The sequence below is a fragment of the Cetorhinus maximus genome, chromosome 9 (genome assembly GCF_964194155.1).
Source record: "Cetorhinus maximus chromosome 9, sCetMax3.hap1.1, whole genome shotgun sequence".
NCBI classification, from domain to species: Eukaryota; Metazoa; Chordata; class Chondrichthyes; order Lamniformes; family Cetorhinidae; genus Cetorhinus; species Cetorhinus maximus.
Window position 1 is genome coordinate 13,914,091 of NC_135887.1, and position 26,335 is coordinate 13,940,425.

Genomic DNA, 26,335 nt, shown 5'->3' on the forward strand with positions numbered 1-26,335 from the left:
AACGTTGGTCAATGGCTGATCTGTTGTCAAAACTTGAGGAGAATTAGCACCAGATCTCAACCTTTGGGATGGTATTGCTGTTTGAGACCCTCCCAGATCTCTGCATGCCACCAATTCTGACCTCTTGCCCATCCCTGATTTTCATTGCTCCTCACATGGCAGCAGTGCCCTCAGCTGCCAAGGCTCTAAGCTTTGAAATTCCACTGTGCCACACACCCCCCCCACCCCCCCCCCCCCAAAACCAACTAACCACGAAACCTCTGTGCCACTCAACCTTTATTTCCTTTAAGACACTTACTATAACTCACCTCTTTGGCCAAGCTTTTGATCATCTGCCCTAATGCCGCCTTGAGTGTTTCGATGCCAAATTTTGTTTGGGAATGTTCCTGTGAAGCGCCTCGGAATGTTTTACCTTGTTAAACATGGCAAAGTTAATCTTATTTTTTCCTAATTTGTTCCTAGGTTTCTCCCCAGGAGATGGTGCAGGAAATCCATCAGGTCCTTATGGACAGAGAGGACACCTGCCATCGCACATGCTTCTCTCTGCAGCTGGATGGAAATGTTCTGGACAACTTCTCTGAACTCAAATCCATTGAAGGCCTGCAGGAAGGCTCCAATCTGAAAGTAGTAGAAGGTATTGTTGTGCTGTCTCCCACTCCCACTTTTCCAGAGTCAGAAAATGGGTGGGTTTGTTGCCTCCCTTATTTCTCTCTCCTTTCGCCTTCAGATTTTTAAAATCAAAACTTTAATCGCTAATTCCTGATTTATCTTAATATTTTCAACCTTAATGTCCTGCCCCAGGGGCCTCGAACCAGCATCTTTAGTTTTCTGTGTAATAATGTACAGTTGTGAATTGGCCTAAGTCCAGAACTTTTTTGCGATCGCTGACCCTTCAGCCATTTTCAGCCCAGCCAATCATTTCTGATCAGCTCAGGGATCAATCGCATTGGAACAAAAGAAATCCATGGTATGACGAGTTTTCTGTCTCTCTTGGCTGACTCTGTTGCCTACATTATGGCTCCAGGCCAACTAAACATCCCTCTGGACCTGCTCTCTGTAGTTCTGAGGCCTGTACCTGCAGCTCTCTAACACCACATATCCTCTCGCATCCGCCAGGGGTTGTCTCGACTACAGACTATAGGCTACATCTGTCAGATGAGGCCTAACTAAATCGAACCAATTCATTTTTCTATTTCTCTTGTCCTGGTTGAAATTTGTGGATCTGAAGGTTTGGAAAGACCTGTTCCTTAGTGCCGGTGCCTCACTGGTGGATAAACCTTACATACAACCCCAAGCTCCATTAGTGTCTGTCACCCGAGATATCGAAGCATTACTGACAATGTTAACTTGATACGTGATCTCTGGGGCTCCATGGACATCAGACAAAAAGCTTCCTAAATTAAGTAATCTAATAACTCTTCTAAGAACTGACCAAGTCTCTAGATGTCATTATCAAAATTTTTAGTGCTCCAGTCAGGCGGTACCTTGAGTACTGCATCCAGTCCTGGTCACCAAGAAATGTGTCCAAGTTGCTGATGCAGTGCAGAGAAGAGCTACAAGGTTGCTCCCTAGTGTAAGGAGTATTGAGAGAAGACAAATGAAACTTGGATGTTTCAACTTGGAAAGGAGGTGGCTGAGCTCATGTTAAGAGGCAAGCAAGATTCTTAAGGTTATAGACAATATTGCTTCACATTACACTTGGTAGTAGAACAAAGGAACGTCCATTCAAACAACAGCAGTATACGTTTTAAGATTGATATTGTGCAATTCTTCTTCACAGCTAGAGTATTGCGTGCAGTTCTGGAATCCGCATTATAGGAAGGATGTGATTGCACTAGAGAGAGTGTAGAGGAGATTTACCGGGATGTTGCCTGGGCTGGAGAGTTTTAGTTATGAGGAGAGATTGGATAGACTGGGGTTATTTGCCTTGGGGCAGAGGAGATTGAGGGGGGACAAGATTGAGGTGTATAAAATTATGAGGGGCATAGATAGGGTAGACAGGAAGGAACTTTTCCCCTTGGTGGAGGGATCAATAACCAGGGGGCATAGATTTAAGGTAAGGGACAGGAGGATTAGGGGGGATGTGAGGGAGAATTTTTTTACCCAGAGGGTGCTGGGAAGCTGGAACTCACTGCCTGAAAGGGTGTGAGATACCCTCATAATATTTAAGAAGTATTTAAATGTGCACTTGCGGTGCCATGGCATACAAGGCTATGGGCCTAGTGCTGGAAAATGGGATTAGAGTAGTTAGGTGCTTGTTTGACCGGCGGGGACTTGATGGGCCGAAGGGTCTTTTTCTGTGCTGTAGACCTCTATAACTCTATGACTATGACGCTATAGTGATTAACATGCAAGATGAGCTTCCACTTCAAGTAGTGGAGGGAAATGTCTTGGAATCATTTAAGAAACAGATGGATGCTACACTCAGATGAGGAAAGAGGGTGTTAGTATATTTCTGGATTGATGAAGGAAGATGGGCCGAATGGCCTTTTCCATCCATAATTATCTTAACGCGAGCTGCATTTAAAATGAGCTGAGTTGGAGCAGGTTAATCACTTTGTGGTTTTTTTTTTGTGTCTGTGTGTGTATTCCCAAAGAGCCCTACACTGTCCGTGAAGCCCGGATACATGTGCGACACATCCGAGACCTTCTGAAGAGCTTGGACCCGTCCGATTCCTACAATGGCGTAGACTGCAATTCTTTGTCATTCCTGAGCATGTTCACTGAGGGAGATTTGGGAGGTAAGAAGGGAACTGACAGTGATGTTGGTGTATGAGAAAGTGAAGGAAATGTGTGTATCCCTAAAAGGTGTCACGAGATTATGGAGAAATGCAGCTCCTAGCAGGGCGTTGAAGGTTGCATTAAAGATTTAATTTTAAAAATTGTCCTCTGGTAATTTGTGTTCAGACTATACAAGTTACCTGAAATGCAAGATCAGTACCTTCCTGTACCATCCTTTCTCAATGTAATGCGTTACTTTGCAGCACTAGGTTTTTACTTTGTCAGGTGCCTCATGCTTATTTTTTTTTCAAGCCTCCCAGATGGTTTAGTGAGTTAATACAGCTAGTAGCTAATCTTCACAAAGCAGGAAAGATCATTGGTCTGTGCTGAGACAGCTCTGCTCTCAGCAGGGATGGCACCAGGGAAGGCTGAAGTTGGCCTCTGCAGAGGAATAAAGAGAAAGACTTTCATTTATGTAACACTATCTCCTGGCACCACACAGGAGCAGGAAGTCGGTGCTGCTGACATCATCACTGTGCGCCTGGAACAGGAAGTCGGCAACCACTCCACCCGTAGGCGCACGCGTGATGCCGCTAATGTCATGGTTGAACACTCAGAACCCCACTTGCTGCCTCACTCACCTGCTTTACTCGCCGCCCAGCTCCCAACCCTTGGCCTCTTCGTTCACCGTCCTGCTCCCTGCCTGTAGACAGCGAGGGAGCAGGGTGGTGAGCGGGAGGGAGGGAGGCAGTGTGGGATCAAGAGCGGGGCAGCCAGTGAGCAGGGCGGGGAGCTAATTGCAGCTGTGATCCTGGGATTTTTAACTGGTGTTTTGGGAATCAGTTTTCTGTGAAAACTGCAATCCTTAACCATGATGGGGGGGAAAAAACACATTGATGTTGCAGTTGTTGAATTTTATTTGCACAGCTCAATATTATGGATGGTCTTTTGGTGTAAGCAGCTACCTGTGGCTGGCAGTGAGGTCACAGGCACTGCGACTGCATGTCCAGCGAATGCACCCCCTGTAGTTACGGTTACAGGAAACACAGCCTCAACATTGGCCAGGACACTGGGGATAAGTCCTCTGCTGTTCTTCAAAATGGCGCCATGGGATCTTTTGCATCCACCCTGAAACACACAGGCGGGGCCTCGTTTTGACGTCTCATCCGAAAGACAACATCTTCAGCACTCCCTCAGGAGTGCACTGGAGTGCCAGCCTTGATGTTAGAGCTCACACCCTGAACCTGGAAACTTGGTTCAGGCGAGAGTGCTACCAACTGAGCCACTGCTGACATAGCTGAATGTGATTGAGGGCCCTGCTGCTGATGCCTATCCAGTCACCTTCCCCGCCGTCTACCCACTTTACTGGAAGTGTGCGCAGGCATCAGATTATAATTGGGGTATTTGATGCTGTTGAATAACCTGGTGCCATTGACTGTCAAGACTTGCACCTGAATAATGGCCACTTTAGTGAAGTATTAGAGAATGATGCTATGGAGGTGTATTCAAGCAACGTCTTTAGGAAAGGAGAAAATTAGCAGAGCTTTTTTTGTTAAATTCTCGTGACAAAGTATTTGTGCTGAACTATGAAGTGACCACTTTTTTTTTATTTCCCTGAAGACTGAACTGTTGACCATGATATGATGACATTGCATGATGGGCAGGGAAGGCAGCTCCAGACTACATCGTTTAGCTGTTAAAGCCAAGTACAGATGTTTAATTTCTGCAGCTGGAGATTGACAGCTGTGATAGGAGCTCGTGTTTCAAAAGGCAGTGGCGGGGCAGAGAAGTCATATCTGCAAGTAAATTGTGGATTAAAGTGCTTGTTCTGGGAATTCTTTTGACAATGACTTTTCCTATAATATAAGATAACCCTGATCCATTATGAACTAATCCATCGGTTTTATTCTACTAGGATCAGGTCACTGTGGGCAAAGGCAGCAGTGGACAAAGCGGGTATTGTGGTTTCTGATGGAAAGGAGTACTGTCGCTGATTTTTATTGCAATTTTGAAAAATTGTTTTCAGAGACTGGAAAGCGCAAAAGGAAAGGCTCTGAGTTGGAGCAAATTGACTGCACGCCCCCAGAACACATTCTCCCTGGCAGCAAGGAACGCCCTTTGCTCTTTCTCCAGCCACAGACCAAGGATGCAAAGGTAAAACAAAAGCAAAACATTGCAGGTGCTGGAAATACTGAAATTGAAATGGAAAAACGCTGAAAATGCTCAGCAGGTCAAGAGGCATCTGGAGAGAGGGGACCAGTGTGAACGTTTCGGGTTGATGATAGGACACAAAAGCACTTATTTATCTTGAAGTGGTGTTTATGATCTGTTTTTTAAAATAAAGGTGAGCTGTGAGCACTGGCACAGGTTCTATTTTGGTATTGGCCAGTACTGTAAACTGTCACAGGAACTTTGGTATGTTGTGACTTGTCATATTTAGGTAATGGGAAATCTCCCACTTTATAATTTCCTATGAATGAATTTAGCAGGATTATTTTAAAGTTATGAATGGATGGGACAGCATAAGTGGAAGCAGTCTGTTTCCAGTAGTTAAGGGACTTCAGATTAAATGGATGGGATTTATAACGGAGACCAGGAGACACTTCTTTCCATGAGAGGGCTATGAGGCTGGGAAATTCACTTCCAGGGTTTAAACGATTGAGGCAGAGTCAATATTCAAGATCAGATTGTACAGGTGGGTGAAGGGATAAGGCAACAGGGAGGAAAATATGAGTTGGACTTGTGTTATGTGGATGGTAATGGTTTAGAAAGACTGGTTTCTTTCCGTGTTGTAACTTCTAATGTATTTCAGATGAATCAGGATATTCATTGTTCAATAGAGAACAATGTCGCTGCTTGGCCAGGTTAGTTAATCATCGAATGTAGTACTGGGTGGTAAGAGGGGGGTGTGGAAACTAGGCATGGTGTTGCAGCTTAGATTTGTCAAGGACATGTTTCTGAGGTGACCTCTAATGTGCTCAAACTGGAAGATGAACGGCTCAGAAGTGTTGGAAGTAGCTAAGAGATTTCTCTTGCAAATTGAAGTATCTACGGTTCTCTTTTTTTAGAAAAAGGAATTGATCAAATATCTAGTGTGCAGTTGGTTTCAGTTTGCAGTTTGTAATTCCCTTGCAAGTAAAGAGTTTAGCAACGGGTGTTGGAATGGGGAAGTTTGATTTTGTTTTTTGGTTTTAGTCGGAAATATGCTTGCAGCGGGTGACCATACAACACAGTGGAACCTTATCCCATGTCTGTCGTGCATACACGTGCACACATCGCACGCACACACCTAGATAGTAATCAGGAGCCGGAACCATGGCCATGCTTTCCACACCTTGAACGCAGAGGTTGCTGAGGCCAGTTACAGAACCCGCGATTCTATCCCTCAGCAGAAACCTGTCGGCATTTCAGGAAGCTTGGGAGCAAATAGTGCATTAGGAGTAGGAGAGATAATAGAAGACAAACAATGTGCTTAATGCTACATGACGTTTTAAAATTTGTTCTTGGGACGTGAACATCATTGGCAAGGCCATCATTCATTGCCCATCCCTAATTGCCCTTGAGAAGGTGGTGGTGAGCCACTGCCTGGAACCGCTGCAGTCCATGTGATGTAGGTACATCCACAGTGCTGTTAGGGAGAAAGTTCCAGGATTTTGACCCAGTGACAGTGAAGGAGTGGTGCTATAGTTCCAAAGTCAGGATGATGTGTGGCTCAGGAGGTCAGAAGGGCAACCTGCAGGTGATGGTGTTCCCGTGCATTTGCTGCCCTTGGTGGTAGAGATCACGGGTTTGGACAGTGCTGTCGAAGGACCCTTGGTGAGTTGCTGCAGTGCATCTTGTAGATGATACACGCTGCTGTCGGTGGTGGAAGGAGTGAATGTTTAAGATAATGGACGGGGGTGCCGATCAAGCAGACTGCTTTATCTTGGATGGTGTTGAGCTCCTTGAGTGTTGGAGCTACACTCATTGAAGCAAGTGGAGAGTATTGCCCTTGAGAAGATGGTGGTGGGAAATGTTTTGTTATTGCTTAGGAACTAACATTTTCAGCAACTCGCCTTTGTACAGGACCTTTATAATGTTGGAAAAGTGTCCCCAGGCACGTTGGAGATATCATTTTAAAACAGGTGTTGAGTCCAAGGAAGCAGATATTAGGTGATGTGACAGAAAAAGCTCAGTGTAAGAAATGAGTTTTAATGGCCAAACAGAGATGGAATTTAGGGAAGGGGCTGAAGGCACAGCTGCCAATAAAAGAGGAAGGAGTGTATGCAAGAGGCCAAAAGTCATAAGAATTGAAAGCTTGAGGGGCTAGGGGATATTGTAGTGCTGGAAGAGGTAGTGAAGAGCTGTTGAAGAAGGAGTGTTTTCAACATGGGAATTTTGTATTTGAGGTGTTGGGGGGCACTGTGAGCCAATTTGTAGATTTGTGAGGACAGAGGCGATTGGTGTGTGAGATAAGACGTGGGCTGCAGTGTTTTGGAGAAGCTGGAGTTTACGGAGGGAGCGCAGGATAGCAGGCTGGCCAGGACAGCATTGGAACAGTCAAGTCTGAAGGTGACAAAGGCATTGAGAGTTTCAGCAGAATGGAACTGCATTAGGAGCATAGCTGTTGAACGTTGAGAGTTGAATTAGATGGTCTTTGTACTGGAGAGGATATGGGATCAAAAGCTGAGCCTGGGGTCAGGTAGAATGCTAAGGCTGAGTCTGGGGAAATACCTGAGGTAATCGGTGGGGAAGGGGGCAAATTGATGACTCGTTAAAGGTGGAGGTCAGAAACGATGACATCAATCTTCTCGATGTTACCTGGAAGAAATTGTGACTTATCCATGGTTGGCTGTCAGACGAGCAGTAGATGAGGAAGAGGAGGAACTCCAGAGGTAAATCCTGGGGTGGAAAGAGAAGACCTAGATGCTCTTGCTGTATTGTGATTGGTCAGAGTGGAGCCACTGAAAGCACTTCCACCAATCTAAACAATGGGGGTGAGGGTGGTATGGTCGACTGTATCAAATGGCGTGGAGAAGATTAATGCACCATAGTCACAGAGGATGCCTTTTTTAACATTTCGTTTGGGACTGTTTTTGTGCTGTGAGAAATTTTGATGCAGAATTGCTGCACTCTGATAACAGATCATGTCATGTGCAGTAAATTTCAAAAATTTGTGGGATATTGTGATATGCTAAATCGCTTACTCTAACTGTGTGTGTATAAATGCACAGTTAATGCGTCCCCGTAATCTTGTTGCAAAGGCTTGTCATATGGTGCAATGTAAATATACTTTAAGTTGCATAGCTGTATAAGAATTGTGATTTTAACCTGCTTCCCTCCCTTTCCACAGCCTCTGCAGTGCCTGAAAGTGTTAACTATGAGTGGCTGGAATCCTCCACCAGGTAACCGCAAGATGCATGGTGATCTGATGTACCTGTACGTAGTTACCATGGAGGATCGGCACGTTAGCATCACTGCTTCAACCCGAGGTTTCTACGTGAATCAGTAAGTTTTGTGTGTGTCTATGTTTGTTTCCATGGTGGCTTCTCCCCTTCATTGTAGATTTATTTATCTCCCCTTCCCTTGCTCTTGCTTTATGCGGGGAAAGAGGGTAATGCATCTGATTTCTGCTTGGAACATTGCCACATTGTGAAATTGCTCCATTGGGAAAGTTTCCCCAGGTGGGGAATTTATGACGTAAACCAATCAGCCTGATTGCAAAAAAAAACCTCATTACTGGAACTTGCAGGCCAGCGACTGCCTTGATCTGTACTTGCTTCCTGCTATCCACTTCAACTCTGATTTGAAGGAACAACTGCAGCTGCTTAGTGGGTGAGAAAGTTTGCATTTGTTGGTTTAACTGGCTGTAAAATTCAAGTGAGTTCCGAATTAGCCAGTTGTTGCCCACTCTCTGTTTAAGTAAAAGGGAATGATTTGCAGAATTGAAGACTATGGCAATTGCAGATATAGCGAGTCCTGTATCACTGCATCAGGGGAGGCCATTGCACTGCACCTAACCCCTGCACCTGTTGCAGTTTCACACAAGCTAACACTCATAACTTGAGTATTGCTGAAAAAGAGATGTGTCTAAGTTTTTTGTCTTGCACTCACCAGGATACCCCGCAAGAATGCCAATATAAGCGCAAAACAACAATTTATACTGTCTGTGAAGAGAGTGCCAACCAATCAGCGTGTTTTTATTCTTGCAAAGTGTCCTGATGAGTGCAAGATGAAAAGCTTAGACATGTCTCCTTTTTCAGCAATACTCAAGTTCTGTACTACCAAACAACTGCTCATAACTAGCACACCCAGTTGAGTGGGATGCCAGCAGTCTGTCCATACTGGCAGAAGATATGCAGCAGTGGCCCGGTGGAGATGACCCTCTATATTTTTATTTCCCTCCCTCCTTTCTCCCTCTATTTCCCTGCATGGGAGTAATTCACTGACCCTCACCACCATTACCTCTAATAAGAGAGTTTGTGACTCTGATCTGACATTTAATTCTTTAATTTCTTTGTAAACTCCTGAAAACACAAATTAAAATGACATTTATATTTGTAAAGCCATTGTACAGTTTGACTACAAGGTCCGTGCAGGAGGAGCACATTTAAATTATCTCTGTCTTTTGGAGTCTGGATAGTGTTAGTTGCTGCACGCTATTTATGGTGGGAATGAGCACTGGGTGTGAGCTAGACAAAAAAAAATCCGGTAAAACGATCACTTAACACAAGCAAGATGATGTTCAGAGCCTTCCTGAAGGAAATTGAGGACTGAAAGCTCTGGGTCCAGGAAGTATATGTTTATGTATGCGTCTGTGTGTGTAATTTTGCTTGAGTTAAATCTGCAATGTTAAAACAACTTGCATAACTTTTTAAATGCAATATATTTTTCACCTGTAGTACAACACTGATTTTTCTATTTGGAACAGGTCGACAGCCTACAGTTTCAACCCCAAGCCTGCAAACCCCAGTTTCCTTAGCCATTCACTGGTGGAATTGCTGAGCCAGATCAGTCCTATTTTCAAAAAGAATTTTGCCACCTTGCAAAAGAAAAGGTGAGAGACTGGTGCCAATTGTCTTTTTTTGTTTTTTTTATAATTGCGTACATTCCTGAAACATAACTAACTTGAGAAATATGCTTTTTCCCATTAACTAACTGAAGGAGGTAGTGTAAAGTTCTGATGAAAGGTCATCGCGATCTGAAACATTAACTCTGTTTCTCTCCACAGACTCTTCTTACCTTTTTTTTTAATTCACTTATGGGATGTGGGCGTTGCTGGCTAGGCCAGCATTTATTGCCCATCCCTAAATGCCCTTGAGAAGGCGGTGGTGAGCTGCCTTCTTGAACCGTTGCAGTCCCTGTGGTGTAGGTACACCCACAGTGCTGTTAGGGAATGAGTTCTAGGATTTTGACCCAGCGACAGTGAAGAAATGGGGATATATTTGCAAGTCAGGATGGTGAATGACTTGGAGGGGTACTTCCAAGCGGTGGTGTTCCCATGTATCTGCTGCCCTTGTCCTTCTAGATGGTCGTGAGTTTGGAAGTTGCTTCCTAAGGAGCCTTGGTGAGTTTCTGCAGTGCATCTTGTAGATAGTACACACTGCTGCTACTGTGCGTTGGTGGTGGAGAGAGTAAATGTTTGTGGATGGGGTGCCAATCAAGCGGGCTGCTTTGTCCTGGATGGTGTCAAGCTTCTTGAGTGTTGTGGGAGTTGCACTCATTCAGGCAAGTGGGGAGTATCCCATCACACTCCTGACTTGTGCCTTGTAGATGGTGGACAGGCTTTGGGGAGTCAGGGGGTGAGTTACTCGCCACAGGATTCCTAGCATCTGACCTCTTGTAGCCACAGTATTTATATGGCTAGTCCAGTTCAGTTTCTGGTCAATGATAAACCCCAGGATGTTGATAGTGGAGGATTCAGTCATGGCAATGCCATTGAACGTCAAGGGGCAATGGTTAGATTCTCTTTTGTTAGATATGGTCATTGCCTGGCACGAATGTTACTTGCCACTTGTCAGGCCAAGCCTGGATATTGTCCAGGCCTTGCTGCATTTGGACATGGACTGCTTCAGTATCTGAGGAGTCGTGAATGGAGCTAAACATTGTGCAATCATCACCGAACATCCCCATTTGATCTTATGATGGAAAGAAGGTCATTGATGAAGCAGTTGAAGATGTTTGGGCCTAGGATGCTATCCTGAGAAACTCCTGCTGTGATGTCCCAGAGCTGAGATGACTGACCTCCAACAATCACAACCATCTTTCTTTGTGCTAGGTATGACTCCACCCAGCGGAGTTCCCTGATTCCCATTGACTCCAGTTTTGCTAGGGCTCTTTGATGCCACACTCCATCAAATGCTGCCTAGGTGTCAAAGGTAGTCACTTTCACCTCACCTCTGGAGTTTAGCTCTTTTGTCCATGTTTGAACCAAGGCTGTAATGAGGTCAGAAGCTGAGTGACCCTGGCGGAACCCAAACTGAGCGTCAGTGAGCAGCTTATTGCTAAGGAATTGTCGCTTGAAAACACTTGATGACCCCTTCCATCACTTTACCGATGATCGTGAGTAGACTGATGGGGTGGTAATCAGCCAGATTGGATTTGTCCTCCTTTTTGTTTACAGGACATACCTGGGCAATTTTCCATATAGCCGGGTAGATGCCAGTGTTGTAGCTGTGCTGGAACAGCTTGGCTAGGGGTACGGCAAATTCTGGGGCACAAGTCAAGCACAAGCACAAATATTGCCAGAATATTGTCAGGGCCTATAACCTTTGCAGTATCCAGTGCCTTCAGCCATTTCTTGATATCATGTGGTGTGAACTGAGTTGGCTAAAGACTGGCACCTGTGATGCTGGGGACCTCTGGAGGAGGCCAAGATGGATAATTCACTCAGCACATCTGGTTGAAGATTGTTGTGAATGCTTCAGCCTTATCTTTTGCACTGAAGTGCTGGGCTTCTTCATCATTGAGGATGGGGATAATTGTGGAGCCGCCTCTTCCAGTGAGCTGTTCAATTGTTCAGCACGATTCATGATTGAATGTGGCAGGACTGCCACGTTAGATCTAATTCATTGGTTGTGGAATCGCTTAGCTCTGTCTGTCACTTGCTGCTTATACTGTTTGGCACGCAAGTAGTCCTGCGTTGTAGCTGCACAGGGTTGACACCTCATTTTTAGGTATGCCTGGCGTTGCTCCTGGCATGCCCTCCTGCACTCTTCATTGAGCCAGGGTTGATCCTGTGGCTTGATGATGATGGTAGAGTGGGAGATATTCTGAGCCATGAGGTTACAGATTGTGGTTGAGTACTATTCTGCTGCTGCTGATAGCCCACAGCAGTCTTGAATTGCTAGATCTGTTCAAAATCACTCCCATTTAGCATGATGGTAGTGCCACACAAAGCGGTGGAGGGTATCCTCAATGTGAAGACGGGCCTTGGTCTCCACAATGGCTGTGCGGTGGTCACTCCTACCGATAGTGTCATGGACAGATGAATCTGTGGCAGGCAGGTTGGTGAGGATGAGGTCTGGTATGTTTTACCCTCTTGTTGGTTCCCTCACCAGCTGCTGCAGACCCAGTCTAGCAGCTATGTCATTTAGGACTCGGCCAGCTCGATCTGTGGTGATGCTACCGAGCCACTCTTAGTGATGGACATTGAAGTCCCCCACCCAGAGCACATTCTGCACCCTTGCCACCCTCAGTGCTTCCTCCAAATGGTGTTCAACATGGAGGAGCACTGATTCATCAGCTGAGCGGGTTGGGGGGTGCTGTAGGTGGTAATCAGCAGGAGGTTTCTTTGCCCATGTTTGATCTGATGCCATGAGACTTCATTGGGGCCAGAGTCGATGTTGAGGGCTCCCAGGGCGCCTTCCTCCCAACTGCATACCACTGTGCCATCACCTCTGGTGGATCTGTCTTGCCAGTGGGACAGAACATACCCAGGGATGGTGATGGTGGTGTCTGGGACATGATCCATAAGGGTATGACTTGCTGAGTTTTTCCAACACTTCTTTGCTTTTTATTTCAAATTTCCAGCATCCACAGTACTTTTCTTTTGTATTGGGGAAATAAAGCCTCTTGGGTATGAAAATGTCTTTGACTGTCCCCAGAAAAAAAGCACAAATGTGAAAATAATCACTCTTGAGTCTTGTTGCCATGTTCAGTGATTCATTTCCTCTGCAATTCCAGTAAAGCCCACAATTACAGCATGAGGCCCAGTTTATTATCATGGAGTTAGCAGCCAAACAAAGCACAATACAACAGAGCTAAGATGGAGGAAGATAATTGCGCTCTGGGGCTTGTGTACAACAGGACTGAATACAAAAACAAGGAGTTGACGAATCTGCACAAGACATTGGTTAGGCCACAGTTAAAGAATGCAGTGTAGAGTTTTGTGAATTCCATTATAGATAGGTATTTGGAGCATTGTAGTGGAGTAGCATGGTATTATAGGGGATTAATTCTGCTGCCCGTGTCTTACCTCACACCAAATCATGTTCACCTTTCATTCCTGTGCGCGCTGACCTACGTTAGCTCCCAATCAAGCAACGTCTTGACTTTAAAATTCTCACCCTTGTTTTCAGATCCCTCCGTGGCCTCGCCGCTCCGTATCTCTGTTACCTCTTCCAGCCCCATAATCCTCCGAGATACATGTGCTGCTCTATTTCTGGTCTCTTGAGCATTCCTGTTTTAATGTTTCCACCACTGGTGGCCGTGCCTTCAGCTGCGCAGGACCTGAGCTCTGGAATACCCTCCCTACACCTCTCTACTTCACTTTCCTCCTTTAAGACGTTCCTTAAAACCTACCTCTGACTAAGCTTTTGGTCACTTGACCTAATATCTCCTTGCATGGTTTGGTGTCATATTTTCTTTTATAATGCCCCTGTGAAGTGCCTTGGGAAGTTTTATTATGTTAAAGGCGCTGTATAAGTATATGTTATTATTATTAAATTGGACTGCGTTGCACCTGCTTTTCAGGCACTATGTGACCTCGAAATGGCAGACAGGAAGGTTGCACACGGTTACAACCGAAAGTGCCATATTGGGCAAAGAGAAATGAGTGGTGCCATTTACCCATACCAGAAGTAGGTGTTAAGCCAGCCATTCACACAGGCAAATAAGGGGCCTAAAGCCTGCTTCAGGTCTCTGATGCACTGTAGATTTTCCGAGGCAGCCACTTAAGTATTACTGAAACTATATTTTGCGCAATTATGCAATTGCTTCCATCCATTCCAAATATAGAGTTGTAAGTCATGCATTGAACTCTGAAGTACATTGAAGCTTCTGTGGTTCATTTAGTATTTAATTTGGCGTACCTTAAGCGAAAGCTTAATTTGGAACTGTCGCTGGGTCAAAATCCTGGAACTCCCTCCCTAACAGCACTGTGGGTGTTCCCACATCACATGGACTGCAGCGGTTCAAGAAGGCAGCTCACCACCACCCTTCTCAAGTGCAACTAGGGGTGGGCAATAAATACTGATCTAGCCAAAATACCTGCATCTCATGAACAAATTAAAACACTCCAGGATGATGACTATTTAATGATTTATGGCACTTTTGTGACTATGTGTTTAAGTCTTAGTTGTGTTGAATGTTCCTGAATTCCTAGCTGTATTGCAGGGGCCAGATCTTTGTGCTGGCAGAATACAAAACTTCACATGCTTTTTACTTTGTGCAGTTCAGCTCTGTGGAGAGCGACGCCAAAGTGATCTCTGCACCATTCTCCCATTCTAAGCCTGTCAGCATTCTCCAGAACCTGACCAAATGGACGGAGCAGATAGTTCTTATTTGCAGGACTGGAGCTGCATAAAAATTATACTGGACAGTAGTGCCTGCATGATACCATGCGTCTGGATTTGGCTACACCACCATGATCTTGAAATGAATGTAGTTCCACGATGCCTTTGAGATGAGCCTACTTGTTGTTACAGTACGATGTTAGTGGTGTGGGCGTGGGGTGGTACAGTAAAATATTTGAACCCTGGTTTACTAACTTGTGTACCATTTGATGCATAGGGTTCAGCGACACCCGTTTGAAAGGATAGCAACTCCTTTCCAAGTGTACAGCTGGACTGCACCCACAGTGGAGCATGCCATGGACTGTGTCCGCGCAGAAGATGCATACACTTCACGTTTGGGGTATGAGGAGCATATACCAGGCCAGGTACCAAGACTGATTAATGCACTATAGCAAGCCAAAGTGTAACAGCCTCAGTCTGTCTCCTATTACTGCCTTCCTCTTTTTATTCTCCAACCAAATTGTTTCTGTGCAGTTGTGTATCCCAGTCACCCTGGGCTATATGCCACCTGATGAAAGACGACCTGCACTCAGATTGCTATCACACCGATATTGCTTCCCTTATTGAATCCCCCCACTTCAGTGGAAAGATGCCTGGCCTCTGTTCACACTAATGCTTAGATCAGCAGCCTAGTGAACCTTGGCCCTGCATTGAACATCTCCCTGCTTAATAGCTCACTCACCTTGTTTGGCATTTAAAAGTAACTCGTGCTGGGTATTCATTTCATTATCAAATATTCATCGTGCTGCGATTCCTGGTTTTTATTTCACCGTAAATGTGAAGACGGCACACAGCTGCTTTTTCAAGACCACCATTTCAACACCCAGCAGTGTTCCAATGATCTGGTTACAACTATTGTATGCAAATTGCACGTTTGCGGCATCTGACGGTAATACATTGGCAGAGCTTTCTGAGTAAGAAAATCACACTGCTCTTACTTCGTACTTGTGTACAAGGAAAGACTGGAGGTGTTGCAGAGTTACACAGATCCTTGGGGTTCAACATTTTTACTGGGTATGTGTTTACAGCCAGGGTAGCTGTCAGGGTGCTACAGTTGACCTCACTGCCACTGAGGAGAGGAGTGGAGGGAACTTGCCATCTGCCATAAAGCAAAAGAAATACCATTTGTCAGCTTGGCTCAGTTGGTAGCACTCTCACTTTGGAGTCGCAATGGTGCGGTTTCAATCCCCGCTGCCAACTTGAGGAGATAATCCAGGCTGACCCTTCAGTGCAGCACTGTTGTATATCGGATAAGGTGGTAAACTGAGGCCAGGATGTAAACAATTCTATTCAGAAAAGGACAGAGCTTTCTCCTGATGTCCTGACCAACATTCACCCCTCAACCATGTGTGCCACAACTCGTGTCTCAATTGGCTGCCAGAAGTTGCCTACATAACAGCACTACACCTTTTTTTTTTAAAAAAAGGTAATTCTTTGATTTAAATGCTTTGGGACATCCGGAGGATGTAATAAGATGCTAACTAAATATATAAACAGAGCTTGCAATCTATTCGGGGTCACTGCTAGCCACCATGTACCCTGTTATCTAGTTCACTTGTAAACGTCTGGGGCTCCCTGAGTGTCTTTCTGATCAGAGTATGATTTCGCTGACTTTGTTGACTGTTTTAGGGTTACAATCACTATAAGTGAATACTCTCCTTTTTATATAAGTTTCCTCACAATCTGTTCTGGGTGTCTCCAGACAAGGGACTGGAATGAAGAATTGCAAACGACCAGAGAGCTCCCACGTAAGAACCTCCCCGAAAGGCTTCTCCGCGAGCGGGCTATTTTCAAGGTAAAGCTGAAGTTTTAATCATTTTTTGTTCATAATTAAAAGGTGATGCTTCTCTGCATCGTTGTGTATTCAAAGCTTTCCTCTGATCTGCTATCAATTGTCGGGTTACTTTGACAAATATCAAAGCTTTGGTGCAGTTTTTTTTCCCATGTACCTGCCATCCAAAGTAATGGAAATGTAGTTTGCGGATAAAAATGATAGCCTGGGGTTCCATGTTGCAGTGCATCAATGTGTCGTATCCGGGTGAGGGTCCAAACTTGAATTTTCTCCAACCATAGAAATCAGTTGCCTCCCCAACAAGACAGCAATGAATGTAAGTCGGGAGAGTCCCCCCTACCTTGCAGTACCTGGAACCCCGGGTGCCTCATTGTGCCCAATCGTAAAGTAGTATATGGCTGAGAACCAGACAAAGCACCTCCTATTGTATCAATGTTCCATCCTTATACCTTGTTTTTTTCTCAATGGGGCTATCCATTTAGTTCCAACTTGCATGGGAACTATGTGTAATTTTATGTTGTGTGCTCATGCCTAGGCACTGCTTTTAACATCACCCAAACGTATTTGCCAGGACCCTTGCAGTTAAACAGAAGCCTGATGCGTCATTGTCCTGCAATGGTGAAAGGAGAGCGTGCTTCCTTACCACTGTGTGCCAGCTATAATTTGGTCACCATAATTTGCGTGTCCACTGCAGTGATGACACTTAAATTTACTGTTTGCTTTTTCTTTCTGAAGGTGCACAGTGACTTTGCAGCAGCTGCTACACGAGGTGCAATGGCCGTGATCGATGGGAATGTCATGGCCATCAATCCAGGCGAAGAAACCAAAATGCAAATGTTCATTTGGAACAACATCTTCTTCAGCTTGGGCTTTGATGTCCGTGACCATTACAAGGACTTTGGTGGGGACAATGCAGCCTACGTGGCTCCCACCAATGACCTGAATGGAGTTCGTGCCTACAATGCAGTTGATGTAGAAGGACTTTATACTTTGGGGACTGTGGTTGTGGACTACAGGGGTTACAGAGTGACCGCGCAGTCGATCATTCCTGGTATTCTGGAACGGGAGCAGGAACAGAGTGTTATATATGGGTCCATAGACTTTGGTAAAACGGTTGTGTCTCACCCCAAATACCTGGAGTTATTGGAGAAGACAGCAAGGCCTCTCAAAATCCAGAAGCACAATGTACTTAACGACAAGAACGATGAAGTGGAGCTGTGCTCCTCTGTCGAGTGCAAAGGCATTATTGGGAACGACAGCCGCCATTACATCTTGGACTTGCTGCGCACTTTCCCACCGGACTTGAATTTCCTGCCTGTGGAAGGCGAAGAGCTCCCGGAGGAATGCAGCAAGATGGGCTTTCCGAAGGAACACAGGCACAGGCTGTCCTGCCTGAGGCAGGAGCTAATTGAAGCCTTTGTCGAACACAGGTAAGTGCAGAATTATGCATGAATTTCTGGGCATGATATTATGGGGCACATTGGCTTTTGGTTGGGGCGCTGTACTGAGTGACTCTTAATGGCGGCAACTGTCTTCTCAGCTGCAGGATGGGAGGTCTTATTTCCATCTCTTCAACTTGGGTAAACGCCATCTCCATTTGCCACTCTCTCCTCCGCATCGGCCCTGCCCCACAGTGTGAAGAGAATGAACGCCTGAGAGTTCCCCCTCTGCAGCACTAATGCACAACCCCGGTGTCTCCTGGCAGTTGCCCAGAAACCACCAAAAGGCTGAGAAGCAAACGTCATTCCCATGGTCAGGAATTAATTCCCTCTCTGGGGGATAGGTTGAATGAGGAAGCAACCTGTGTCTGCAGGATGATGTTACGCAATCCATCATAGTGGATATTCAAATGGTTTTAATTTGTTGCACTCAAATACTCTGCATTTTCAGTACATGATTCAGCAAGTTTCACTTTGTGACAGAAGAATTACCAACTTGGAATAGAATATAGTTTTTAATTATCTAGAAGCATTTGATCAACAAGTCAGACTAACTTTAGCTGGCCAATACTAACCATCATTAGCCTCCATAATAAATCTTACCTTCTGCATTTTTAGTGAGTATGCTTCTTGTACTATGTTAGCATGAGCCTGGGAAGTGTGGAAGGTAAGTGATCCTTGATTGCCTTGCCCCCCCCTATCCCTTTAATCTCCTCCAGCCCGAAAACCCTCCCAGTTACCCCTTAATTCTTTTTTTTTTTAAGCAGCCCCGATTTTAATCAGTCCACCACTAGTGGCCACGCGCCTTCTGCTGCCAAGACCCCCAAGCTCTGGAATTCCCTCCCTAAACCTCTCTGCCTCTCCCACGCTGCCTTTAAGCCTTAACACCTACCACTTCAAACAAGCCTTTGGCCATCTACTGTAATATTGCCTTATGTGGCTCAGTGTCAGACTGCATAGCGCAATTACATTAGTGAAGTGCCTTGAGATGTTTTATGACTTTGAATAAGTTGTTGTTACAGTGCATGCGTGTGACATGGCGCTGTGTGCGCGTGCGCATGTGTCACGGCGCTGTGGGTCTCAACATTTACCATTATAAAGTACTGTCAACATCTCCCATTCAGTTTTGCTGTGTCAACTGTCACAGTACAGTTGTGCATTTTAGACACTAGGTGGCTTTGTGGAGTCAGCTTCTGACGTCCCACTCTTAATCCATTTCCATTGCCATGTTGTATGTTAACTTCTAATTATCAACAGACTGTTTGTATTCAAAGAATAGCTATTTTAATGGTCACTGGCCACTTTAGCACTGATAATGATCAATGAAGTCTTTTCTTGTCAGTAACTCCCTTTCGCTCCCCCCCGCCATCAGGTACCTTGTTTTCATGAAGCTGGCTGCCTTGCAGCTGATGCAACAGAAGGCCAACAAGCAAGAGAAGGATTGTGCCACTCTGACCGAGAATGGTAGCTCTTGTCTAACCGAGGCTGTGCAAAACAACAAAACTGTGTCTGAAGATGGTAAGGCTGAGGAAAACCTTTCTGGATTAGATCAAGCTAGAGATCTAGCAGAGTCCATTGCATCAGAGGACAAAGCAGGTACTTCATTGGAAGCTGTTCTGTTGAACAGCTGTGATCTCCTAATAGTTGTGGTGGTGGTTCTTTAATCAGGATGGCATTGATTGCTTTCAACACTAATTCTGTGGGTGAAATGTCTTCATTCCTGAATTACCGCCTTCTCTCTGTAAATCAACGTGCATTCTGTCTAAAGGCTATGTTCTTTGGCTTTTTATTTAAAAAGAAAAGGTCTTTCAGATGAAGCTGAGAGTTGACCCTTGGGACAATGTAATTAACACCAACTTGCATTTTCTGCTCATCACCTTCTACTAATGACATTTTCTGAAATGCATGTTCGATTTTTTTTTGAGGTGGGTTACTTCATTGCGTTTCTGTGGAACACTTGCTGTGATTTTTTTAATGTGCATTGCTTTTAGGAGTTTCTTTGTTTTGTCTTTGATATTTACAGTTGACCCAAAGAGTAAGGAGGTTATTCTGAATGCCTACAAAGCGGTCGGTTCTGTTAGCAATACATCTTTTGATATTCGCTTCAACCCAGATATATTTTCACCAGGTACGTAAGAGTTATAACACACGTCTTGTAATATGACTTTGTGCTTCTATAGATTTCAGAGAAAACACATGCACCTACAAAAAAAATCACTAATATTGCTGATGTTGTTTTAACAAGGGCTCTTGGCAAAAATATGATATTTTTGTCAATTACACGAACAATAACTTCTACAATTAAATGGCCTAGGACTTGCTTTGATTTGAATCATGAACGTTGGAAAATATTCATTAGGAGGCTATTGAACTTTGATTCAATTGAAATTCTGCCATTTCTATCTCGATATAAATGGCGAAAATTGATTATCATTGCTAGAACTTCTTAAAAAAAAATATGTTGGAAGAACCAAGATCTTTGACAGTAGCTGATGAAGAGCCAGTGTTTCTACCACAAGGAAACTGAGTGTGGTGAGATTTTCCTAACAGGATTTACTTATCGCGTGGTTTTAATATATTTTAATACATTGCATTTTCCCATTACCACAAGGATTGCAAATAGGAACGGGAACAAAATACGTTTAGTTGACACTCTGAAATATGCCCATTAATTTTGTTGATCTGAAGAAGGAAGTCCACATTTTGCATCAACATTTGGTGTGAGAAGAGATTGGGTCAACTAGACCTGTTTTCACCGGGGTTTAGGAGAATGAGAGGAGATCTCATTGAAACATATAAAATTCTGACAGGGATGGACAGACTCGAAGCAGGGATGATATTTTCTCTGGCTGGGTGGTCAAGGACAAGGGGTCACAGTCTCAGGTTACGGGGTAGACCATTTAGGAGTGAGATGAGGAGGAATCTCTTCACTCAGAGTGTGGTGAGCCTATGGAATTCTCTACCACAGACGGCTGTGGAGGCCGAGTCACTAAATATATTTAAGAAGGAAATAGATTTCTGAACTCTAAAGGTGTCTGGGGAGAATCTGGGAGTACGGCCATTGAGGTAGAGGATCAGCCATGATCATATTGAATGACAGAGCAGGCTCGAGGGGCCGAATGACCTTCTCCTCTTTCCTATGTTTCAAGGAAATGTTTCTGACATTTTAGCTCCGAGTGTGTTGACTGACTTTATTCTAATTTGTCTGCTTTGTCTATTTCAGAACCCAAAATAATGTACTTACTTTCATTAAAAAGTACTAAATGCCACTTAAGAAACAGCTTGAGTTTTTTAAAAAGTTTGTCATTGCATAGCACTGTAATATAATATATACTTAAATTGTTTACTTGGGAGCTATGAAATATCAAGAAACCCACCACTTGTGACATTTGGAAGATGTAATTGTTCCTCCCCAGCCCCTGTGCGAAAAGCCTAATCTAAACATCTCAGACTAAGCTTTTAACCATCTGTTGTCTCTTGCAAAGACTTGGTGCCTGCTTCTTATCTCTTCTTTGAAGCATGGTTTTCTACATTAAAGGTGTGATCAATGCAAATTGGTGTGTTTTTTTTTTAACTGTGCTTTTGTCATCTCCCTTTCTCCCCTCTGCCTGGTGCTCACTTGCTGCCCACCACGTGTAAAGGGGCTGCTTAATGTAATGAGTGCTATAGGAGTATAAGTTGTTAAGCCTTGTGTTCCTGACACCATGTCTGCTTTACATATAATGCAGAGCACGTTTGCTCATGATGGCATTTGCTTATCACAGGTGTTCGTTTCCACGATCCCAATTGTGAAGAACTCCAGAAACAGAAGCAATTGTTGAAAGATGCGGCTGCATTCCTGGTTTCCTGCCAGATTCCATCATTGGTGAGAACTGAACTCTGCTATGTTATGATTTTCTGCTGGGCGGACACACAACCCAATTGCAACACGACTAATTTGCTTTTACTTCAGCCTCGTATGATTAGGTCAGTCCCATTAAGGCTGTTGTTATTTGTGTCGAAAATCGTTGGAGAAATTCATTCTCCCCATTTTGATGGGTTGAAGGACACTGATATTGTGCGTGTGTGCATGCATGTGTGTGTGTTCCCTTTCCTACTCCACAAATTTAAAACTTATTCCCCACCCGAATCACCTTTCCTGGCCAAGGAAGTACAAGACAGCCTGCTGCCCAATGCCACTCTCAACCTGGTCTCCCCGAGAAGCATGTCCTGGAGAGCCATGTGTGACCTGCTCTGTCCTCTTGTGCTTCAGTTAAAGGAAGAGAATGGGAAAAGAGAAAAACAAAATAGTTGTGCATCGAGCAACTCAATTTTTTTTTCATTGAAATAGCCAAATATTTGGCTTCCAAAAGTGACTGGACTCAGGCTGGTTACGAATGTTTTCAGTCTTTGTTACGACACTGATTTATTCAAATTAGACGGATGCCCTTTTTTTTTTAGCCCAATATCCCTCGGTCAGCTGAGTGGCTAGAACTGCTTTTGAGTCTATGATGAGGTGATTGAATATACAGAATGTCTATCAGCTGAGCTCAGAATTTCCTCAACTGCCCGTGGCTTTTGCAGACAGTCATGGGCTTTTGGATTGTTCAACCTTATGCAAACATTGTCTGTGTGTACCTGACCTGGAAGAACGTGCGTGTTGTTTGTTTAGATAAAAGACTGTGTTGATCACACTGTGCTTCCGATGGACGGTGCCACGTTGGCAGAAGCCATGCATCAGCGGGGCATTAACATCCGTTACCTGGCCAAGATAGAAGAGTTGGTTTCAAAGAGTCTTGCTCGGCAGCAGTTAGATCACATTTACGTATGTATTTTTGTTTTCTTTTTTTAGTAATTAATAACATACCATTGATGTAATCTCTAAAAGACAGCTGACATAAACTTTTTATTTAACCAGGAACCGTTAATTAAAACTAATCTGAAAACACAATCTTGTGTGTAGTCATGCAAAGCGGTATACAGCACAATATTTTTTTATTAATGTACATGCTCTCAATTTTTATTTAAACACTACAGAAACTTGGAGTGACTGAATTAATCACCCGATCCGCTAAACATATCTTCAAAATATACCTTCAGGTAAGAGCAGGTTCATAAATTTTCTCCTGGGGGAAGTGTAAATGTAAAAGTGAGCATTAAACTGGGGCTGGAGTTGGGGCACAGATCAGGCATGATTTCATTAAACAGAATCAAGGGGCTAGGTGGCCTACTCCCGCTCCTATGTTCCTGGGCGTGGCATGTAATGTATACAGCATCTGCGTTAGCCCTGTGCTGTCTGAAAATAGGGCTAGAGGCTAAGAAATGGGTGTATGGTACATGGAAAGAGCTAGCACAGGCACAGTGGGCCGAATGGCCTCGTGTTAGCTAATTTTAGTACTGCTTGCATTGGATGTGAGTGCCTTCTTCAATAGCAAATACCTTTCTGGCTTAAACACTACTACTGCTCCATATAGGGCATCAGGACATCACTGCAGGAGTTCCTCAGGGTAGTGTCCTAGGCCCAACAATCTTCAACTGCTTCATCAATGACTTTCCCTCTATCATTAAGTCAGAAGTGGGGATGTTCGCTGATGATTGCACAATATTCAGCGCCATTCGCAACTCCTCAGATACTGAAGCAGTCCGTGCCCATATGCAGCAAGACCTGGACAATATTCAGGCTTGGGCTGATAAGTGGCAAGTAACATTCATGCCACACAAGTACCAGGCAATGAACATCTCCAACAAGAGAGAATCTGACCATCTTCCCTTGACATTCAATGTCATTACCATTGCTGACCAGAAACTGAACTGGACTAGCCATATAAATACTATGGCTACAAGAGCAGGTCAGAGGCTGGGAATTCGGCAGCGAGTAACTCACCTCCTGACTCCCCAAAGCCTGTCCACCATCTACAAGGCACAAGTCAGGAGTGTGATGGAATATTCTTCACTTATCTGGATGAGTGCAGCTCCAACAACACTCAAGAAGTTCGACATCATCCAGGACAAAGCAGCCTGGTTGATTGGAACCCCATCCACCGCCTTAAATGTTCACTCCCTCCACCACTGATGCACAGTGGTAGCAGTGTATACCATCTACAAGATGCACTGCAGCAACTCATCAAGGATCTTTCTACAGCACCTTCCAAATCCGCGACCTCTATCACGTCGAAGGACAAGGGCAGCAGATGCATGGGAACACCACCGCCTGCAAGTTCCCTTCCAAGCCACTCACCATTGTAACTTGGAACTATATCGCTGTTCCTTCACTGTCGCTGGGTCAAAACCCTGGAACTCCCTCCCAAACAGCATTATGGGTGTACCTACAACACATGGACTGCAGCGGTTCAAGAAGGCGGCTCACCACCACCTTCTCAAGGGCAATTAGGGATGGGCAGTAAAAGGAAAATGCTGGCCTAGCCAGCAATGTCCACGTCCCATGAAAGAATCAAAAAAAAACCTTTCTCCCTCTTTTCCTGATTTACTCCCTCTCGAAATTGTTCAGCAGTCCACACAGCCAAAGAAGAGAGCTTCCTTCAAGAAGTTTAATTCAACCCTTTATTTGTTGCTCTTCTGCACATCTTTCAATAATAGCTAGTATCAGTAGAGGTGATCATGAAACTACCAGATTGCCCAAAAAAAACCCACTGGTTCACTAATGCCATTTAGGTAAGGGCACCTGCCATCTTGGCCTGGCCTACATGTGACTCTAGACCCACTGCATTGTGGTTGACTCTTAGCTGCCCTCTGAAATGGCCTAGCAAACCACTCAATTGTATCAAAAGCTACTACGATGGACTGCAGCGGAGCGGTTCAAGAAGGTGATCAAGAGTAATTAGAGATGGGCAATAAATGTTGACCTTGCCAGGGCCACTCACATTCCCTGGAATAATGAATGAATCGATTTTTAAAAAAAAGTAGGGCCCTTAAGATAGCACAGGCAGCAGAGCTGCCTTTGGAATCCTTCAGGATTCACCATTTAGTGTCATCACCATCCCCGGCAGCAATATACACTTCCTTCCTGATCGCTAACTTGCACGGTCTAGCAATACGGCTTTATATAAATTGCCCAGCCATGATGCACAGGTCAAAACAGGGTCGTGTGCATACACTTTTGCTGTCCTTTTGTTGCTGCAGTGTGAAATTTTGAAAATATCTTTTAAGTCTTTGCAGATTTGACCCTTGGTTCAGGTGATCCCCTGACCTGGTTTTGATCAGCAAAAGGAGTCGGAGAGGAAATTTCCAGAGTATTCTTGTTCTGATTGGCTGTTTCTTTTCCCCCTTTCTGTTTATTTGCCTTTCCCAGGAGATTACATGGCTATGGGGGTGAGCGGGGAGCGGTGGGGGGAGGCAAAAACATTATGTTTAGTCATCATGGCCTGGCCATCATCGCGTGGGACAGGCTTGATTGATGAACCAGCTGATCTTTCCTCTGCCCATCAATTTTGTAAGTGTCCACGTTGGAAGGTCCCAAAAATAACTTTTTTTCAACTTTTTTGTCTTCCTGCCTGCTTTAGGGAGTGGAGCTTTCTGGTCTGTCTGTTGCCATAAGCCATTTCCTCAACTGCTTCCTCAGTTCCTTCCCAAACCCCATTGCTCACCTTCCTACCGATGAGCTTGTCTCGAAGAAAAAGAGGAACAAGAGGAAGCCCCGGCACCTGGGGAACACAGACAATACAGCCTGGGCCAGCACGACCCCTCAGGAGCTCTGGAAGAACATCAGCAATGAGACCAGGAGCTACTTCAGCTTCAGTATAGACTGGTACAGATAATGGGAACTGCGGTGTATGTTAGAGAGACAGAGCTGCATTTAGCAGCTGCATAACCAGGCTACGGCACCTCACACTGTAGTATAATTGCTAAAGATGTCACTTCCCAGTTAGATATTTAGGCTACTCTTTCTTTCTGAAGGCATTGATTTTTGTCCTGGGGGTACAGTTGCACATTTGCTGGCAGCCCGTCTGCACCATACCCAAGTTTGTCAGCCTGTGCAGTTGGCAGGCTAGTTGCTCCTGGAGGCTTCACAATCGAGCCTAATGCAGCCCTTACTCTGAGCTGCACAAACCTGAATTTTAACGCAGGGCTAACTGGACCAGGAGCAGAAATTCGGGCTTTTTGTTTTCCCTCCCTAAGCTCAGGAGTCTGAGGCTAATTTTAAGGCCCATGTCAGAGGACAACTTAACTCTTCACCAAACCAGGGGAGCTCTTATGCAACATGGAAAACATTTTTATTTTGTTTTCCTTTGCAACTCCCACTCCCACGCCACCATCAATGATATGAGAGAGTAGCTGAGGCTTCCTTACGCCCTCGTTGTTCCAGTCTTCAGCCTCGCGTAGCATTTCGGTTCAGTAACTTGTATGCAAGTCTAATTAGACTTTAGCATCAATGTAGGAATTAGCAAATTTTTTTTTTTGCTCATTAGGACTTAAAGTATTTTGTTTTTACATATTAAATACTACTTGTTATTTTAAATCGTATCACTTTTAATGAGCCTCCTAATGGCATTTTGAAGAGTTGAAGAAGCAAGTCAGTTTGCATGTTTGCACCTGGTAGGCAATGTTCTGTGAGCGGGGGCCTGTAAATTGGGCATCGCACAGGGTTCAGTGATCCATCTGATCCGATATAC

General features: G+C 44.6%; 1 protein-coding gene across 3 annotated transcripts in view; it reads left to right on the forward strand.

Moving 5' to 3' along the window:
• cluha (CLUH binding protein of NUMT mRNA a) overlaps positions 1-26,335 on the forward strand; it is a 110,209-nt gene that overhangs the window by 58,830 nt on the left and 25,044 nt on the right. For 2 of the 3 annotated variants that reach the window (XM_078548092.1, XM_078548090.1), the window contains exons 3-16: positions 463-634; positions 2,598-2,741; positions 4,748-4,875; positions 8,054-8,208; positions 9,632-9,757; positions 14,713-14,860; positions 16,198-16,290; positions 17,023-17,717; positions 19,099-19,322; positions 19,750-19,854; positions 21,491-21,591; positions 22,378-22,530; positions 22,743-22,805; positions 25,226-25,470. In XM_078548092.1, the coding sequence (XP_078404218.1) occupies positions 463-634; positions 2,598-2,741; positions 4,748-4,875; positions 8,054-8,208; positions 9,632-9,757; positions 14,713-14,860; positions 16,198-16,290; positions 17,023-17,717; positions 19,099-19,322; positions 19,750-19,854; positions 21,491-21,591; positions 22,378-22,530; positions 22,743-22,805; positions 25,226-25,470 (2,552 nt within the window). The remainder of the gene's footprint in view (positions 1-462; positions 635-2,597; positions 2,742-4,747; positions 4,876-8,053; positions 8,209-9,631; positions 9,758-14,712; positions 14,861-16,197; positions 16,291-17,022; positions 17,718-19,098; positions 19,323-19,749; positions 19,855-21,490; positions 21,592-22,377; positions 22,531-22,742; positions 22,806-25,225; positions 25,471-26,335) is intronic. The other variant, XM_078548091.1, reaches the window with a different exon arrangement.